This window comes from Battus philenor, unplaced genomic scaffold (genome assembly GCF_028537555.1).
Source record: "Battus philenor isolate CCGP_79_NKW_IND1 unplaced genomic scaffold, ilBatPhil1.0.hap1 SCAF_15, whole genome shotgun sequence".
Taxonomy (NCBI): domain Eukaryota; kingdom Metazoa; phylum Arthropoda; class Insecta; order Lepidoptera; family Papilionidae; genus Battus; species Battus philenor.
Genome location: NW_027181677.1, coordinates 12548064 through 12566519, shown reverse-complemented (window position 1 = coordinate 12566519; position 18456 = coordinate 12548064). Strand labels below are relative to the sequence as shown.

Here is an 18456-nt window from a genome sequence, read left to right as displayed (position 1 = left end):
TTTTGAGAAGGATGTGTGAGAGAGAGACAGAAAGAATTTGCAAGGAAAGGAGTAAGTTAAAAAAAAATCAAATATTATTTACACCAGAAATGTTACGTCTCTGTCCCACAAATGACAAATATTTAGGCATGCAAGCATTTGTTAGAATTACACGTGTCCATAGCCCATGTTTAGGACCTTGAGGTTCAAAAGTGGAATCCACATGATAGACTGACGACCATGTCCAGATCTTCTAAAGATGCTTGATGCAGGCTACATTCCACTACTGCTGTAAATATGCAAGGGCTATATTAACAGTGGATATCCTGCAGCTGATATGATGATGAAGTAGTTGATGTGACACATCTTTACACGTATCACTCTTCTCTGAATCCAGTGATCATCTGTGTAAGTTATAAAAATACCAGAAGGGCCAAATTATCAAATAAAACAATTATAAAATTTAAATCTTTATTTAAAATCTTAACTTCGATTCATGAATTGTTAGTATCTTCTCAACTTCCGCCACTCTTTCTCTTAGCGTCTCCATCTCCTCTTCACTAAGTACAGCGCTCTTCTTCCCCGCGTTCTTGATGAGAAAGTGCTGAATGAACAGCCGGAGGCTCTCCCTGAACATGTGCAATTTGGGGGATTTGGATATCCTTTGGAAAACCTCCAAGGTAGCCTGGAGGTCATCATTCATGATCACAGCCAATAAGATTTGACGCATGAAACGTACCGACTTCTTGTTTAAGTCAGAAAACTGGATTATCTGCAAAAAAGATACTAATAAATATATTTTCGTCTTTATATGTGTTTGAAGAGGAATGTAAAAAAAAGTTTTAAATCTGTTTCTAATCACCCTGTATTAAGTGGTTACTCTTAAATATGGTACGTTAATTGATTTTTTGTATTGGAATTCGACATGGGAATAATTACTGACAGTATAAAATCTCTCAGTACAAGGCTGTTAGGTGACTGCAAAGGAGCAATACATTCAAACCTTTAAACATTTTACACCTATAACCAATCATCCTGTATAATATATTGGCCGGGCAGGGTAAATACTAGAAAATGTACGACTATCTCAACGGTCTCGAGGTAAGGGTGTGTTTACATGAGAGCAAAATTTTAGTCTTCATCTATCATTTGTACGGAACGTATGCGTTCTCTTACTCCTATGTTGTCAGTTTCTGGAACTACCTTTATACCGGGAAGTAACAGATCACTCTCTACTCGTGTCGATATCTTCTTAAACTTGCTGATTTTTTAAAAAATTAAGATTCTTTAGGTTACCTTTAAAACTGAAAGTGGAAGACCCTTCCCCATGATCAAGTGAATGAGGAACTGCGCCAAGTTGGTCAGACCCTGCTTGGATAACGTCTCCATCTCCTTGATCTTGTCCCACACCGAAAACTGTATTGACAGCTGGAAGATCAGAATTATTTTATTTTAACTTAGAAAACCAAACCAAAGTCAAAAATTTCTGATGCACCTGTTTATTAACATTTGTTTTATTCTATGGGCTATGCAAGATAGTTATTTTAGTTGGCTTAGGTAATATACTGCTTTAGTGTATTCCAAACTTTTTTCGTTCCTGTACCACTTGATCAAAACTTTTTATTTATACCCCTGATAACTTTATACTTACACCTAAAACATGTTAATATCTTATCAACTCTACTACTACATATCTAAGACGTTACATATTATAATGTTTTACAGGTAGTTAAACAGACGGCTTTCTTAATTGGCTGGGTCGGAGCTGACGGCTTGTGTAGATTTAAAAGGGCCTCTTCGTAAAGCTTTGGCGTTCCCGTAATATATGTGTATATATATAGGTTCTGTGAAGAAGGTGTTTTCGACGAGATCGAAACAGAAATGAGTAAATCCCTAGACACACGAAAGTAGTGGCAGTTGGCTAAGTACATAGCCGAATATATAGACGCCAGGTCCTTAAGGTTTTGTAGTGGATACCGCAAACCAGCAAGCGCATCATACGACGTTGCCCGATGCAGGCTGCTTCCAACAGGTCCTATTGGAAATCAATAAGGTAGGCCTATGTCCAGCAGTTAATGCTTCACAGTAGAAATGATGATGACGATGTTTCCATTTGGAAAACATAACGAATAAATTTACCAATACTTCACATTGCGCTGTGGTTCCGTTTTAAAAAAATCACGACGAAAAGTGAATTAAGATTTTCTATAGCAAACCATAAACTCCACTAAATACCACTCAATATAATACTTAATAAATTGGAAATATATTTAGCGTTTTGTAACCAGAGACCTACGTAAAATTTTATATGAATATATATTTATTATTCTCTTTTTAAAAAAGCACACTACGTAATTGAAACAGAACTCTAGCAAAGTAAAAATAAAACTGTATTAATATTGCATAGATATTAGATTAGGGAATCCCCGAATTTTGATGGCACGGCGTAATTAGAAACAAAAGAGTTGCCATCTTTTACAAAAAAAAAAAATACGAACTCAAAACAACGCAACTAATAAATTCTAGCGATGGACAGTAAAAACTAATCACCGACGCAACGTCGTACAAAACCAAAACGAAGCGTCCTAAAGCAAGGTGATGGTAGTAGAAAGAAAAGGTGGTTGCTTGAAGTGGTGATCATACAAACTCCCAACGCCATCTGGTTGAATTACAAATTTCTCGTTGATGGGTAAAATATTATTAAATATAGCTATTTAGTATAATCACACATAGATTAAAAATAACAAACCTGATATTTCCGATCGAAGTCACTGAGTTTCTGTGCAAGAACAGCATAGTATGGGTTATATGCTTTCTCTTGCATGCAGCAAGCTAGCAGAACATGCACGATCTCCCTCTCCTGCTGGCCGCGAAGGCCTAAGTGCTGCAACTTCTCGAACGCGTCCATGAAGTCCTGGATATACAGGGCCATTGGTTAAAGATGTACTAGCTTTATGGAGATGTACCTGGCTTTAAGATATTTAACATATTAACGAAGTTCAAAAGCACCTTGCCTGAGATTTATCGAAACTCATTTGTTCCCGGGGCCTAAACTTGATTGGGACAGTCCAAGCCGATTACAGTAGTACAGTGACTAGACTCAAGTGGTACGAGAAAACCTTGACTTTGGCTGTCATTCTTCGCTAATACCAGTTCTGTGTCCCAATACAAGGACGCTCGGGAGGATGGAAATTTAATTTCGGATGCTATTGCCTTCTAAACGCTTTCTCATTTGCTGACAATTAAAATATTGTATATCTTTTCCAAAAAATCATGAAAAAAATTAAATAATATTTAATGGAATCAGGCGTTACCTTGCGGAAGTCCATCCTAAGTAAGAAAAGGACCAATATTTAGCCACTTCCGGCTTCGTAGAGCACTATCTCTGTCCCACACTATATGACGTTTTGTCAGTCGTATTTCGTGACAAAGGTAACGCTCTACGAAGCCGAAATTTCCCGATTGTCTCTTTTCAAAGTTCGATGTGAAATATTTATCACCGGGTACAGCAGTAAATTGTACAAAGAGCTTATATATACAGTAAATATTCTATTATTATCGTTATTAACTAATAATCGAATTTAAAACTGTTCCAAATTTCTATTTCAAAATATTTAAGAATATAAAATATTTATTCTAAACTCTCTCGTGTACGTCTATCAAATAGTACTACGAAGGTTTATAATAAATCATACCTGAGCCGACATGATCACGCAGAATATGCTACGCCGCACGTCCGTGTTCATGCGCTGTTTTCTAGCAAGTTCTAGAAGCTTCTGGTCGGTGCTGGGTGCGGGCTTAACCGTCTCCTTCTCCTGCGGCGCGCGGTTACCCTCCCACGCGGATCCAACTATCCACCATTTTCCTCTTTCATCCGCTGCATATGACAACGATATTTGATTTTAATTTTTTTTTTAATTATTTACTAATTATATATATCATAACGAAAAATTTCAAAGGAACCCAAATTGAAGAACACCTTCATTATTCTCTGGAAACTTGTTTCTGAGCAAGTAAGTGTGAATTATATAAAGTTGTATTCCGGAAATCGAACCGCGAAATCTCAGTATTCTACCGCTGCTCAATTTTTAATAAATTATTGAATATCATGTTTTAATACCTATTATCACATTTTGGACGAAAATAAATCCAAAAACACTAAACTAATAAAAATTAGTTCAGCAATTTTAGAGTTATAAATGGTGTAACTAATTTTGTTTTATATACAAATAAATAGATTAATATTGACCTCTAACGTCGGTAGGGTCGTTGGTAATGTGGTCCGTAGACACTAGACCAGCCCTTAAAATCGGTTCTATTTGAAATCCATGAAGGAGGCCTATGTCCTACGACTGAAATATTTTAACAAATGAAGAGTGGTCTCTTTTAACACAAGTATTACTATACTTATATTGATTTCAGTATCTTCATATACCTATCACTATAATCTAATTATTTTATGTTCGCAGAGTCACAGTCTTGTATTCGCGGAGGTATAGTCTAGTGTTTGCGAAGGTATATTCTAGTGTTTGCGGAAGCACAGTCTAGTGTTCGCGGAGTTACAGTCTTGTGTCCGCGGAGTTAGTCTATTTTTCGCGGGGGTTACAGTCAGTTTTTCGCTGATTTGCCGACTATTTTTCACGGAGTTACAGTTTTGTGTTCGCGGAGTTACAAACTTATATTCGCGGAGTTACAGTCTTATGTTCGCGGAGTTACAGCCTTATGTTCGTGGAGTTACGAAATTGTACTTTAACAGTATTCTTCCATTACCATTTGTGAATCTTCGCAGTGAATATACACCTATTTTGAGTACAAGTGTCTTTTAGATCGAGCCCCGCCCTGATACGTACTAAAATACAGATCTATATATGCAAATTAAAATTCTGTTTGGGCGTACGATATAGTCTGGGTTCGGCAAGTTACTAAAACACAACGCCTAGAAAACCACAGCTTATTTGGAAATGACAATTGTCTATGAACCGATTAAAAGGTTCTGTAAGGCTTTTAAACAAAAATTGTAATAGAACCTTGGGCAAGTGAGAGTTTTTCGTCTAAAAAGATCAATATTCAATCTGAACTGTACCAACATCTGTGAAAAAGATATATCATGGCTATATATAGAAAATTAATATAAAAATATATATCGAAATAATTATTTTGATATGTTTTAGTACCTTTAAGCAGATCCTCTAGTCTTATGTTGAGCGGTGTGATGTAATTGCCTTTCCTCACGATACTCCGGGTCGACTTCTTGAGGTTCTCCACGTAAGTCGGCTCATAGTTTGGTATTTTATTCAGATTGTTATTCTTCACCGCCATTAACACTTCCAAGAGAAATTTTATACGCGATCTATGTAAATTATAAATTAAATTTATAAAACTTAAAATAATCGAGGTACTTTAATGTAAATCGTCTTATTAAACTGGATATTGTTTAACAAATGTGTAACTGGTGATGACACTGAAACGTGGTCTCTCACCGTTCCTCACTGGCAGGTTCACAGAGGTTCTCAGAGCTATGGAGAGTCCTTTACTTATGAGGAATAAAGTGACTAAAAATAACTGAGGTACTTTAATGTAAATCGTCTTATTAAGCTGGATATTGTTTAACAAATGTGTAACTAGTGATGACACTGAAACGTGGTCTCTCACCGTTCCTCACTGGCAGGTTCACAGAGGTTCTCAGAGCTATGGAGAATCCTTTACTCAGGAGGAATAAAGTGACTAAAAATAACTGAGGTACTTTAATGTAAATCGTCTTATTAAGCTGGATATTGTTTAACAAATGTATAACTGGTGATGACACTGAAACGTGGTCTCTCACCCTTCCTCACTGGCAGGTTCACAGAGGTTCTCAGAGTTATGGAGAGTCCTTTACTCAGGAGGAATAAAGTGACTAAAAATAACTGAGGTACTTTAATGTAAATCGTCTTATTAAACTGGATATTGTTTAACAAATGTGTAACTGGTGATGACACTGAAACGTGGTCTCTCACCCTTCCTCACTGGCAGGTTCACAGAGGTTCTCAGAGCTATGGAGAGTCCTTTACGCAGGAGGAATAAAGTGACTAAAAATAACTGAGGTACTTTAATGTAAATCGTCTTATTAAACTGGATATTGTTTAACAAATGTGTAACTGGTGATGACACTGAAACGTGGTCTCTCACCCTTCCTCGGTGGCAGGTTCACAGAGGTTCTCAGAGCTATGGAGAGTCCTTTACTCAGGAGGAATAAAGTGACTAAAAATAACTGAGGTACTTTAATGTAAATCGTCTTATTAAACTGGATATTGTTTAACAAATGTGTAACTGGTGATGACACTGATACGTGGTCTCTCACCCTTCCTCACTGGCAGGTTCACACAGCTTCTCAGAGCTATGGAGAGTCCTTTACTCAGGAGGAATAAAGTGACTAAAAATAACTGAGGTACTTTAATGTAAATCGTCTTATTAAACTGGATATTGTTTAACAAATGTGTAACTGGTGATGACACTGATACGTGGTCTCTCACCCTTCCTCACTGGCAGGTTCACACAGCTTCTCAGAGCTATGGAGAGTCCTTTACTCAGGAGGAATAAAGTGACTAAAAATAACTGAGGTACTTTAATGTAAATCGTCTTATTAAACTGGATATTGTTTAACAAATGTGTAACTGGTGATGACACTGATACGTGGTCTCTCACCCTTCCTCACTGGCAGGTTCACACAGCTTCTCAGAGCTATGGAGAGTCCTTTACTCAGGAGGAATAAAGTGACTAAAAATAACTGAGGTACTTTAATGTAAATCGTCTTATTAAACTGGATATTGTTTAACAAATGTGTAACTGGTGATGACACTGATACGTGGTCTCTCACCCTTCCTCACTGGCAGGTTCACACAGCTTCTCAGAGCTATGGAGAGTCCTTTACTCAGGAGGAATAAAGTGACTAAAAATAACTGAGGTACTTTAATGTAAATCGTCTTATTAAACTGGATATTGTTTAACAAATGTGTAACTGGTGATGACACTGATACGTGGTCTCTCACCCTTCCTCACTGGCAGGTTCACACAGCTTCTCAGAGCTATGGAGAGTCCTTTACTCAGGAGGAATAAAGTGACTAAAAATAACTGAGGTACTTTAATGTAAATCGTCTTATTAAACTGGATATTGTTTAACAAATGTGTAACTGGTGATGACACTGATACGTGGTCTCTCACCCTTCCTCACTGGCAGGTTCACACAGCTTCTCAGAGCTATGGAGAGTCCTTTACTCAGGAGGAATAAAGTGACTAAAAATAACTGAGGTACTTTAATGTAAATCGTCTTATTAAACTGGATATTGTTTAACAAATGTGTAACTGGTGATGACACTGATACGTGGTCTCTCACCCTTCCTCGCTGGCAGGTTCACACAGCTTCTCAGAGCTATAGGGAGTCCTTTACTCAGGAGGAATAAAGTGACTAAAAATAACTGAGGTACTTTAATGTAAATCGTCTTATTAAACTGGATATTGTTTAACAAATGTGTAACTGGTGATGACACTGATACGTGGTCTCTCACCCTTCCTCTCTGGCAGGTTCACACAGCTTCTCAGAGCTATGGAGAGTCCTTTACTCAGGAGGAATAAAGTGACTAAAAATAACTGAGGTACTTTAATGTAAATCGTCTTATTAAACTGGATATTGTTTAACTAATGTGTAACTGGTGATGACACTGAAACGTGGTCTCTCACCCTTCCTCGCTGGCAGGTTCACAGAGGTTCTCAGAGCTATGGAGAGTCCTTTATTAGGAGGAATAAAGTGACTAAAAATAACTGAGGTAATTCAATGTAAATCGTCTTATTAAACTGGATATTGTTTAACAAATGTGTTACTGGTAATTACACTGAAACGTGGTCTCTCACCCTTCCTCGGTGGCAGGTTCACAGAGGTTCTCAGAGCTATGGAGAGTCCTTTACTCAGGAGGAATAAAGTGACTTAAAATAACTGAGGTACTTTAATGTAAATCGTCGAATTAAACTACTAGATAGTGTTTTACATATGTGTTACCAGTGATGACACTGAAACGTGGTCTCTTACCCTACCTCGCTGGCAGGTTCACACAGCTTCTCAGAGCTATGGAGAATCCTTTACTCAGGAGGAATAAATAGATCCATAGACGAACTAAATAAATCGACATAGCCTAAAGCATGGTTGACTTATTATGAGTAGGGGCCACTCGGGCAAATCATGAACTGATGGCGGGCCGGCCGCCAGAAGTATAGGTAATTAAATTTTTTTTGGTTTTATTCTGGAATAGAACTCAATATTTCTCGAATGTACGAGAGTATTATTTTTTCTGTCGGCGGGCCACCATCCATGTCCTAAAGTAATTCTGGTTGTAGTGGAACATATGACAGCTGGGACCTTAGATGTGCAGCAAGGAATGTCCTCTCATAACGTGGACACCTTCTTTACATCTTCAGAAGACGCTGTTGTCCAATTTCTACGAGAGTTGGAAACTTATCAGGAAGACCTATTACTAGCAGTGGACGCCGTAAGGTTACATGCGTCGATATACAGGATGATTTATATTATTGGCATAAAAAGTTTATTTGCTTGAACGGTCGGCTCATTAGCAAAAATGTTTTACATATATTTTCAATAGCAGTGATCACTGTGAAATATGTGTTTATATGTATATATATTTCACTTTCATTCATCACTTTATTGCACGACTACTACTGCATTAGCGGAAGTAGCTATTTATTGGTCCTATTCTAACTCAGGATGGAATTCCGCAAAATAACGCCTGAATCTATTAGATATGTATTTATAGATCAGTATCTTATTTTTGGAAATTATGTACGTTGGTTGACAGCAAATGAGCCAAACATTCACCCTCATTCACCCATTGTTTTCGAAAAATAAGACAATATGAAATGTCTTATATAAATGACAGGCGCCCAATGCAAGGCCCACTCCTCCTCTCAAAGATCGTAGCGTTGACCAGTCCTGCGCTGAACGCATCCAGCGACTTCCAGCGACCTTAGCTATGTCGTCGGTCTACCTAGTGGGGGGGGGGGGGTACCCACGCCGCATCTACCGGCTCGTGGTCGCCACTCCTGAACCTTACGTTCTCATCAGCCGTCGGTTGCACGAACGAAGTGACTAACCCATTTCCACTTCAGAAGAACAACTCTTCGATCTACGTCGGAGATCTTAGCTCTTCTGCATATCTCTCCACTTCCACCGAAACTCTAAGCATAAAATTTCTAAAGTCTTAGCGTGAATGTATCATAATGTATAAATTACATTAATCAATTAGATAAGACAGATCAAAAAGCTTGCTGGTATCTTACCCTGATGCAACACTCTCGTTGAGGCTTGCAACCCTGGCTTGGGTGTCGTGGATGAAGTTCTTCAATGCAAGAGGGTCGTCCTTCCTCAGCACGCCGCCCACGCAGCGCAGCGCCGTCAGCACGCAGTCCACGCGCTTCTCCGTCACCTGATCCATCAGCCGAGCCAGGATATCGTAGACCAGCGCGCTGTGGTAGATCTATATGCACAAGAAGTCATTTACATGCACTTTTGTATCTTCAATTACTTCAAACTTATAAGTACAGTAATACCCCGCTTTACGCGAGGGATACGTTCAAAAAAATTACGCGTTAACTGAAATTCGCGTATAACGAGGTTTATGATTAAACATAGTCAAAAATTATTACAAAAAAATACAAATCATTTTAATCAATCACTTTATTCTAGGAACACTTTATGCAATACATACTCTTATATTTTACGGAAAAATACATCTATTGTCTTTTGGGTAACGTTTTGTTTACGTTCTTGTAAAATACGTTCATAACACCCAACACTGTTTTTAATTGTTTGACAGATGGTGAAGACACCATAGAGAAGTTGATGACTACATTATATTTATATGCACTCTTTCGCGTAATTCGAGGCATTTGAGCGCGAAATTTACAATTCGCGTTATAGTGAAACCGCGTACAACGGGGTCGCGTAAAGCGGGGTATTACTGTAGTCAACTACCACCGTCTTGGAATGTTGATATGCTGGCTAGAAACTCAACAGTTGCTATTTTTAACTCTTTCCTTACGGCAGTCCGTTCCGCCGAATTGACGCTACTGAATCGGGGCATGTGCGCTGCGAAGTGCCCACATTGCATGGCGGTAAGCTGATGTTCGAATTTTCTCATTTGTGTTACATATTAAACCCTTTCGTCCCGGATGGTATGTATGTGTACCACAAATGTGTGAAAACCCCTGGTACCTAAAATGATCGCTCGTTTTCAGTGGAAATTGTACCAGGCCGTTGTTTGTGCGTTTGGCTTTGAGGTTATGTACAAAAGTCGCACGCTGTCTGCATGACTCTAGCTAGTCTAGCGCTAATTTCCATTGTCTGCACGTGGTTTTGGTGTATAAATTTTTTGAAAAATTTTATGTTTTAGTATTCCGGGACGAAAGAGTTAACGATTTTACTGGTATATTAATTGAAAATAGAAGTTAGGATAATTCTTAGCGATTTATTTGGCTGTAATAAATCTATAAAACACGGATCTACACTTATGTGTGTCCACATTGTAATATGGGCTTATGGCAACATTACAAGGTGGATGCCGTCTAACTCCGGCGCTGGTAACGAATGGGTTAAATAAAATTTAACAATGTTTAATGTATACATTATAATATCAACCATGTAAATGATGGGCACATCGCTAATGCGACCGATGGTCGTTGGGATCAGAAGGTTCTCGTGATGAATACGACCCAGTAGACGTGGCGTGGAGAAGCCCTCCAATAGTTGGATCGACGGCGTAGTAAAAGCCGCGAGATGCCGCTAAATGTAGACAACGCCATGCAGTGGACGTCTATCATCTAACATAATGATGATACATAATGATTTCTATATCTTTTATAAGATTCTTCTTTATTTTGTTTTAAAATAACAGGAATATATTTGACTTATATAACAAGTGATCTATAAGGCAAGTAAGAACAGTGCTAGACCAGCTGCAGAGGTCTGAAACTTGCGATCGTAGGTAACTTTTAATCACCACAAAATAAGTTTCCAGATGTTGGGCAGCAGTGTACCATAATACACCAATACCTCACTTTGCGTCGTGGTAACGTTTCAAAAAAACACGACGCAAATTGAAACACCGCAAAGTGGATTAAGATTTTCTATAGCAAACCATGTAAAGATCGAAGATAGGTTACAAGGTCACGAAAATACTACTTTTTAAAAACAAAACTGAACAAAGTAAACATTTAAAAAACAAATATAATATAACTCCAATAAATAAATTGGAATAATATTTACCTATTTTGTAATCAGAAACAACACGTAAAAATTTATATAAATTTATTATTCCCTTTTAAAAAAAAGCACAACACACTACGTAATTGAAACTGAACTCTAAAATTAGCAAAACAAAGTGATAATAAAACTGTATTCAAATTGCGTTGTTTTTAGTGAGAAAGGGAATCCCCGAGTTTTGATGGCATGGCGCAATTAGAAACAAAAGTGTTGCCATTGTTTGGAGAAAAAAGAAAATTTCCAAAAAAATTAAAGACTCGACCCAAAACAATGCAACCACGAAAATCTAACAACGCACAGTAAAAATTAGTACTAATTAAGCAGCGACGCAACTTCGAAGAAAACGCAAAACGAAACGTCGCAAAGCGAGGTATTGGTGTACCACTCTGCGATGGTTAACGCGTCTGTCAAGTATGGCCATTACAGTATATCCCTCCATAGATATCTTTGGGAGAAGCTAAACCTCCGAGATACCACCAGAAAAGCCATAAGCCAGGTGACATTGGAACAGGGTCTCACCTTAAAACTGTAAAGATGCGCTAGACACGAAGTCAAATTTTCTAGTCTCTTATCTTCCATCGGTTGGTCACCGTCCACCATTTCATCGAATTTCATCGCCAGCTCTTGCAGGAAGTGGGCACCTGGAATATAGTGTTTCATTGCAACATTACCGTTTTTATAAGGATATCAAAATAGGTGTACTAGCCATTTTTGCATACTTCGGAAGTACTTTTTAGTACAGGACGCTCACTTTTGTTTATATAAATATACTAGCTGATCCCGCAAACGTTGTTTTGCAAAAGAAATATTTTAAATTTTCAATTTAAAAATAAGGGTTGATCGAAGAGGGGTGAAAATTTAGGGTTGTATCTATTTTTGTATGCTGTAACATAAAATAATAAAAACGAAAAATTTCGTCAAAAAATTAAAAAAAAAATTTAGGGGTGAACAACCCTTATCACTTAGGGGAATGGAAAATAGATATTAGCTGATTCTTAGACCTGAATACGAATATAAAATTTGGTAAAAATCGGTCAAGCCGTTTCGGAGGAGTTCAAGTTCGAACACTGTGACACGAGAATTTTATATATTAGATATAAAATTGTTTTCGAAATTCAAATTTAAAATATCTTTTTTCAAGTAGACATTTACATGCCCTTTTGAGGCATCAATTACTTTGACATTATAAGCAGTAAGCTACCACCGACTCGGAACGCTGATTTGCTGAGAAGAATCTGCCAGAAACTCAACAACTGCTGTTTTAAAATTAACAATTTTTTTAATGCTATAATAAGATTTATTTCATGATTTACTTTTAACTTTATGTTAATTATATATATCCTCATTTATCAATAATATAATTATACTGTAAATTATATTTGTATTGTACATGCCATTATTTAGAATTAATTTAGTATCTATTATTTCTTGTTGTGTCTTACTCATATATATATATATACACGACGCGGCATATATATTTATTTATATATATATATATATATATATATAAGATGATGGCAGACGATGGCGCAAGATAGAGGAAAGTGGAAGTCTCTCGCTTCGGAGGCCAAGACCCACTTTGGGTCACTGAGCTAGCGGAGTAGTAGTAGTAGTAGTAGTATATATATATATATATAAATAAATAAATAAATATATATATATGCCGCGTCTACCAACTCGAGGTCGACGCTCCCGAAACTTTCTGCCCCTGAGTTACTCGATGTGACCCGCGCACTGCTACTTAAGACGAGTAATACATAGAGTTACTTCGTTGATCTTAATCCTTCTGCGGATCTTGTCATCTCCAATTCCATATTACTTAATGTTAATACAGCCTACTTTATTACCGAATAATACTTTTGTTAGACTGAAATTTTTGAATATGAACACTTACCTATTTCACTAGCTACATTAGCGTGAAGCACAGACACGAGGGCTGCGTGCTCGGCCACCAGGCGGTCTGGTGTGGCAGATGTCCCAACCGTCGCATCAGTCCACAGCTGGGACAGCACCGTGTTCACAGAGTTTCGACTGTGGCTGGAATACAAATTCTCTATGGACGTACACGCCCAATGAAGATTTGTACCAGCCAGTTTGTTTAGAACACCTTGAAAATAAAGACAATTTTTTATTATAAAGTAGTTTTATTATAAAGTATTATAAGCAGCTCATGTGGATTCCTTCTTACATCTTTTACAATTGTCACTTCGGATGAGGAAATAACACAACATTCCAATGTCAAATAGGAACAAAAACTATTTGCTTATATTATTCCTAGGGAAGGAAACCCAGCCGCGATATTAAAAAAAAAAAAACCTAGTGGCGCCATCTGTTACTAAACTATCAAATCATCAAATGAACTCTAAATCAATTTAAACAACATTGACATTAATTCTAGCATAGAATTGGGAAGGATTTGGAGCTATACAAAAATAAATAATTCAATTTTTTAATACACTCAATATATTTATGATAATATTTTTGTATGATTACAAAAAATAGTGGACGTCCATAGTGTAATAACAAAGTACCGTGAAACATTCGCTGTGTCAAAGATTAGGCTGTAGAAGTCTATAATTCAATTGTAATAAATGAAATCGGATTTTTAAATTAAATTCCGCAATACATTATTGGACTACCATTTACAAAATTCAAAACACATATTTAAAGTAAATTGACGAAAAAGGCTTTTTATTCAATAAACAAATATTTAACAGAAACCTTGGCAGTGAAGTCGCTTGATTACTTTGATTTCATTTTGGCTATGTCTGATAAAGTATACATACACATATATATATTTGTATACATCTGTATATTACACGTATGTATCTGTGTTGATAATATATAACTTTATTAAAATATGTTTTGTTGTGGAGTTTCTTTCTGCTTCTTCTCCACAACTATAACACCTTGCAAAGCATAGTAGAGTCAAAAATAAAATAAATTAGATAATCATTGGTGTATTAAATATCTTCTAAACCATTTTCAAAAAAATAGGTAGTGACTTAGCATGTCTTATAGTATATTATTTAATGGTTTGTAAGAAATGTATGTAATATATATGTAAATATGTACATACATGTAATAGTATTTTTCATAATTAATTTCATTTCTTGTGAAATATTTTATTTTAAAATATTTCACCATATAAACTATATGTTCATTGCAATGCCTACGCACATCTATCTACATCTTCATGGAATGTATATCTACATGTTTTATAATATAAAGTGAGATAGTTGTAACATTCTGTTCTAGTCGTCTCCAAATATACTATTATAAAGGATGAGTCATAGTTTAATTCCTAAAGTCCTGTGCGTACCTAGGTACCTACCTAGGTATTTCTCATTTCACTTACATTATAAAATAGATAGATTAGGCGAAATTAATATAGTTTCCAGTAAGCTAAGTTAGCTTATGCAATTTCCATTTAATCTAACTATGAAAATTAATTAGGTACATATTTACACTTTACATTGCTGAATGTTATCCAAATTTTAGCATATTAACACAGTATCGAAATCCATGTACTGCGTCTTAGAAGAGATCATTAGGTTAAAGATAGATTGTTAGAACGACCGATGCACCACCTCCCCGTCCGTCCTTAGGCGCGGTACACAGGTTTCGGTAGCGCTATAAAATAAAAATGTAAACTTACTCTTAATTTGTCTTTTGAGTTGCGCAAGATCCTTATCAGAAGCCGAATCCTTATTCCTCAAATGTGGAGGTACGTAAACGCCTTTTTCCTCCTGAAACATTACACTGTTTAATAACTAGATGCTCAAATAGACTTCACCACTGTCAATAATTCAGCCTATGGCAATTTAATATAAAATATTACATTAATATAACATATTTCAGAGTAAATTTATTTATTGACTAGTTTTGCCTGCGACTTCGTCCTCATGTAATTTAGTAAAAAAATATTTAGTATTTTTTTTTATTTTTTTTTTTTTTCTAAACTATAAGTAGCCTAAGTTACTCCTAATTACATGAGCTACCTGCTAGTATAAGTCCCGTCAAAATCAATCCAACCGTTTCAGAGATGAGCCGGAACAAACACAGGCCAAATTTAAAAAAAAAATTGGTATATGTACCATATATCTATTTACAGGCATATCATTTAATATAAAAAAAACTTAATTTTGGAAAAAAAAAATATCTAAACTGAATAAATAAACTCAATAATTTTGTTTTCAAATTCCATGCAGACAAAGTCACTTGCACAGCTAGTTATAAAATACGATTAACGAAATTCGGAAATACGTTTTCAAATTAAGATATATATGGGATGATACAAATCTGAATAATACATAAGTTTTAGTTAATATATACAACACATCACAGTGTTCGACTTGTAAAAAGCAACTAAATCTGTTGATTTAAAAATACTGAAACAAATAGTATATTGTAACTTACTTTAATTATGTTACCATCTTTATCCCTTTTTCTTCCATAAATGTCTTCCCATATATCTGGCTTCTTATTACTCTCCTTGTCACCCACATCTTTGCTATCTTCATGAAGAGATTCATGTTCCATATCCTCATCATCAGATAAATGTGAGACTTCATCATCACTAAAGACTTTACCCAAATCATCCTCTGATACAATCTTTTCTTTCTTGGTTGATTTTTTCTCATTTTGATCTTTTCTTTCACTGTTGTCGGACTCATAGCTATCACTTGCATCTTCGTCTTCTAATTCACTTAAATCTAATTGACAATTATTGATTAGCCTATAGATTTATTGTTTGACACCTTATTATAACTCGCTAACATTAATTTTGTGTCAAAAGATTTTAGAAAATCATCAATTTTTATACTACATCAAGTATCATTTTTTATACTACATTTCAATAAAAAAAATATATAGAAGCTATATTCTATATGCTAGAAGGAGTTAATATAGCAAGTAAAACGGAAAGATGATAGCAGTGAACTGTAACAATCCAAGTAAAAAGGAGTTTACACTTAGTTACTATTTTAAATGGTGTTCAACAAACAATTTTATTATCTTCATAATTGTCAATATTGTCAGAGAAACAAAAATTAATAAATATTCGAAACATAAAATCACAAGTCAAATTTTAAACAGCAAATATGTAAACACATCATGTAAACACTTTCCTATGTCTGTCACCAACCAATAAGACATTGTATATTTTGTTATACTAATTTTTTTAAGCTAATACAGTTTAACAGATAGCATCAGCAATCTTCAAATAGTTATTGAATAGAAATATCATCATTATCATCATTTCAGCCATACCATGTTCCACTGTTGGACATAAAAATCCTCCTTCCAGAGATTTAAAATAGTACTGGTTGGAAGTGGCCTGTCAGTATCTTCTACTGACCTTAACAAAGTTGGCTTTTAACATAATGGGCATTAGATGCTGTGCTTCCAGGTGTTGTGGTCTCCACTCCAAAACTTTAAGGCCCAGCGGTCATGCAATCTACAGTATTATATAGATATTAAACCTTAAAGAAAATAAAAACTTGATTTTACCTTTACTATCCTCATTTTCATCTTCCATTTCATCATCGGAACCACTTTGTTCTTCGTCACTAACACCCATATTGTAATCTTGTGTATCTTCATCCAAGCTTTCATCATTCTCTTCACTGTTCTCAGGTACATCTTTTTCAGATTTGTTCTTCTTTTTCCCTTTGTCTTTTTCATCTGGCAACTCTTTCCCAGTCACTACTGCTAAGTCTTCCTCAAAATCTGAGTCACCTTCAACCTCCGCCAAGTGTTTTTCAGCAGCAACAATTTGTTCAGAAGTAGTTCTGTCACATATTTCTAGCAGATCTGAGTACAGTGAAGGATTTAAAAAATCTGTTATCCAAATTATATCATTCTAATTCAAACTAACAAGTTTCTCCATTAATATACTTACATATATTTAAAAATTTAGGTAAACATACACCTTAAAATTTAAACTTTCAGGCAGCCACGTTTTTGAATAATTAAATATAATACCAGACACAAGCTACACTAAATATAAAAAATACCATATGTCCTAAAATTTTAAAATTAATTTATTTTTAGATTTAAAAGGATACAGTCCAATCCATCTTCAGAAAAATAATTATTTTTATTTTTTGACTTGTTTAATCCAAGCTGTTTTTCTAACTTCTTTATGATCTTATCTTCTTCTTCATTAGCTTTTAATAAGATTTGTCTCCTCTGTTCTTCCATCTCTCGCTTCAGTTTGTCTGCTACGCACAGTTCTTTTTGTCTCTCTTTATTGAGAATTTCAAGTGTTGATGGTTGACTTTTATTCTTTTTTTTCTGGAAGAAGCTGATTAATTAATATTATAAGGATACAGCAGTTCTAAGCTTTCGTCAAGAATATTATTCTAACAAAAGGTGAACATATTTATATATGCAGATATTTTAATAGCGATTTTGAAATTAAAAAGTATTCTTACATTCTTTTTTGGTTCCACTTCTGGTAAATCTACCGGTCTTTTAACAAACCTCCCCGGTTCATGTTTTTTGATATCCCCTTTAATTTTCTTTTTCTGGTAATGTTCTTGCTTGTGCAATTTTTTTTGTAGCCTTTTCTCTTTGCGGATAGCTTTTCGTGTATTAACGAATTTCGGACGAGGGGCATTTTTTTGTTTCTTCATTATAAAGATATTATTTTTAAAATACTCAAACAATATAACCTGTTGACATTTTATACCACATGATACTGACATTAACTAATTTTGACATTTTCTTAAAAAAAATCACGAAGTAAATATTTATACAAAGTACTGAAATACGATGACATATATTATCATTTCAATAGTTTGCAAAATATATGCCCATATACGGCTTTCAAAATTTTTAAATTTTTTCATATTACAAATAACTAATCAAACTAAAATACATCCAGAGACTAGACGCTCGATGGTGAACAAGGAGTGTTTCCCGCCGGGGAGACCCCTTCCAAAGCTATTACTACTCAACCAATCCGCTTATAGTCCTGGGACTGATCGCAGATGAAATAGGGAACACAAAAAAAAATATTACCATTAAATTTAATAAACTCTTATATCATATCAAATTAAATTTGTCATTGTTAAGAAATTAACGGTATCAATTTGAAATTAAAACAAATTTGCAAGAATTAGTATATAAAATAGCGGAATATTTAAGTGTTACCACGTTTTTTAAGT

General features: G+C 35.4%; 1 protein-coding gene across 1 annotated transcript; it reads right to left on the bottom strand.

The window, feature by feature from the left end:
• Nucleotides 1-433: 433 nt before the first annotated feature.
• LOC137918651 (nucleolar MIF4G domain-containing protein 1 homolog) lies at nt 434-18006 on the bottom strand. The gene is made up of 13 exons (XM_068761502.1): nt 17722-18006; nt 17353-17581; nt 16796-17098; nt 15704-15999; nt 14943-15033; nt 13179-13391; nt 11804-11925; nt 9304-9500; nt 5154-5329; nt 3675-3856; nt 2729-2893; nt 1276-1407; nt 434-751 (listed from the first exon to the last, which is right to left on the bottom strand). The coding sequence occupies exons 1-13, from the start codon at nt 17992-17994 to the stop codon at nt 455-457; spliced, it is 2676 nt and encodes an 891-aa protein (XP_068617603.1). The 5' UTR covers nt 17995-18006; the 3' UTR covers nt 434-454.
• Nucleotides 18007-18456: the final 450 nt, after the last annotated feature.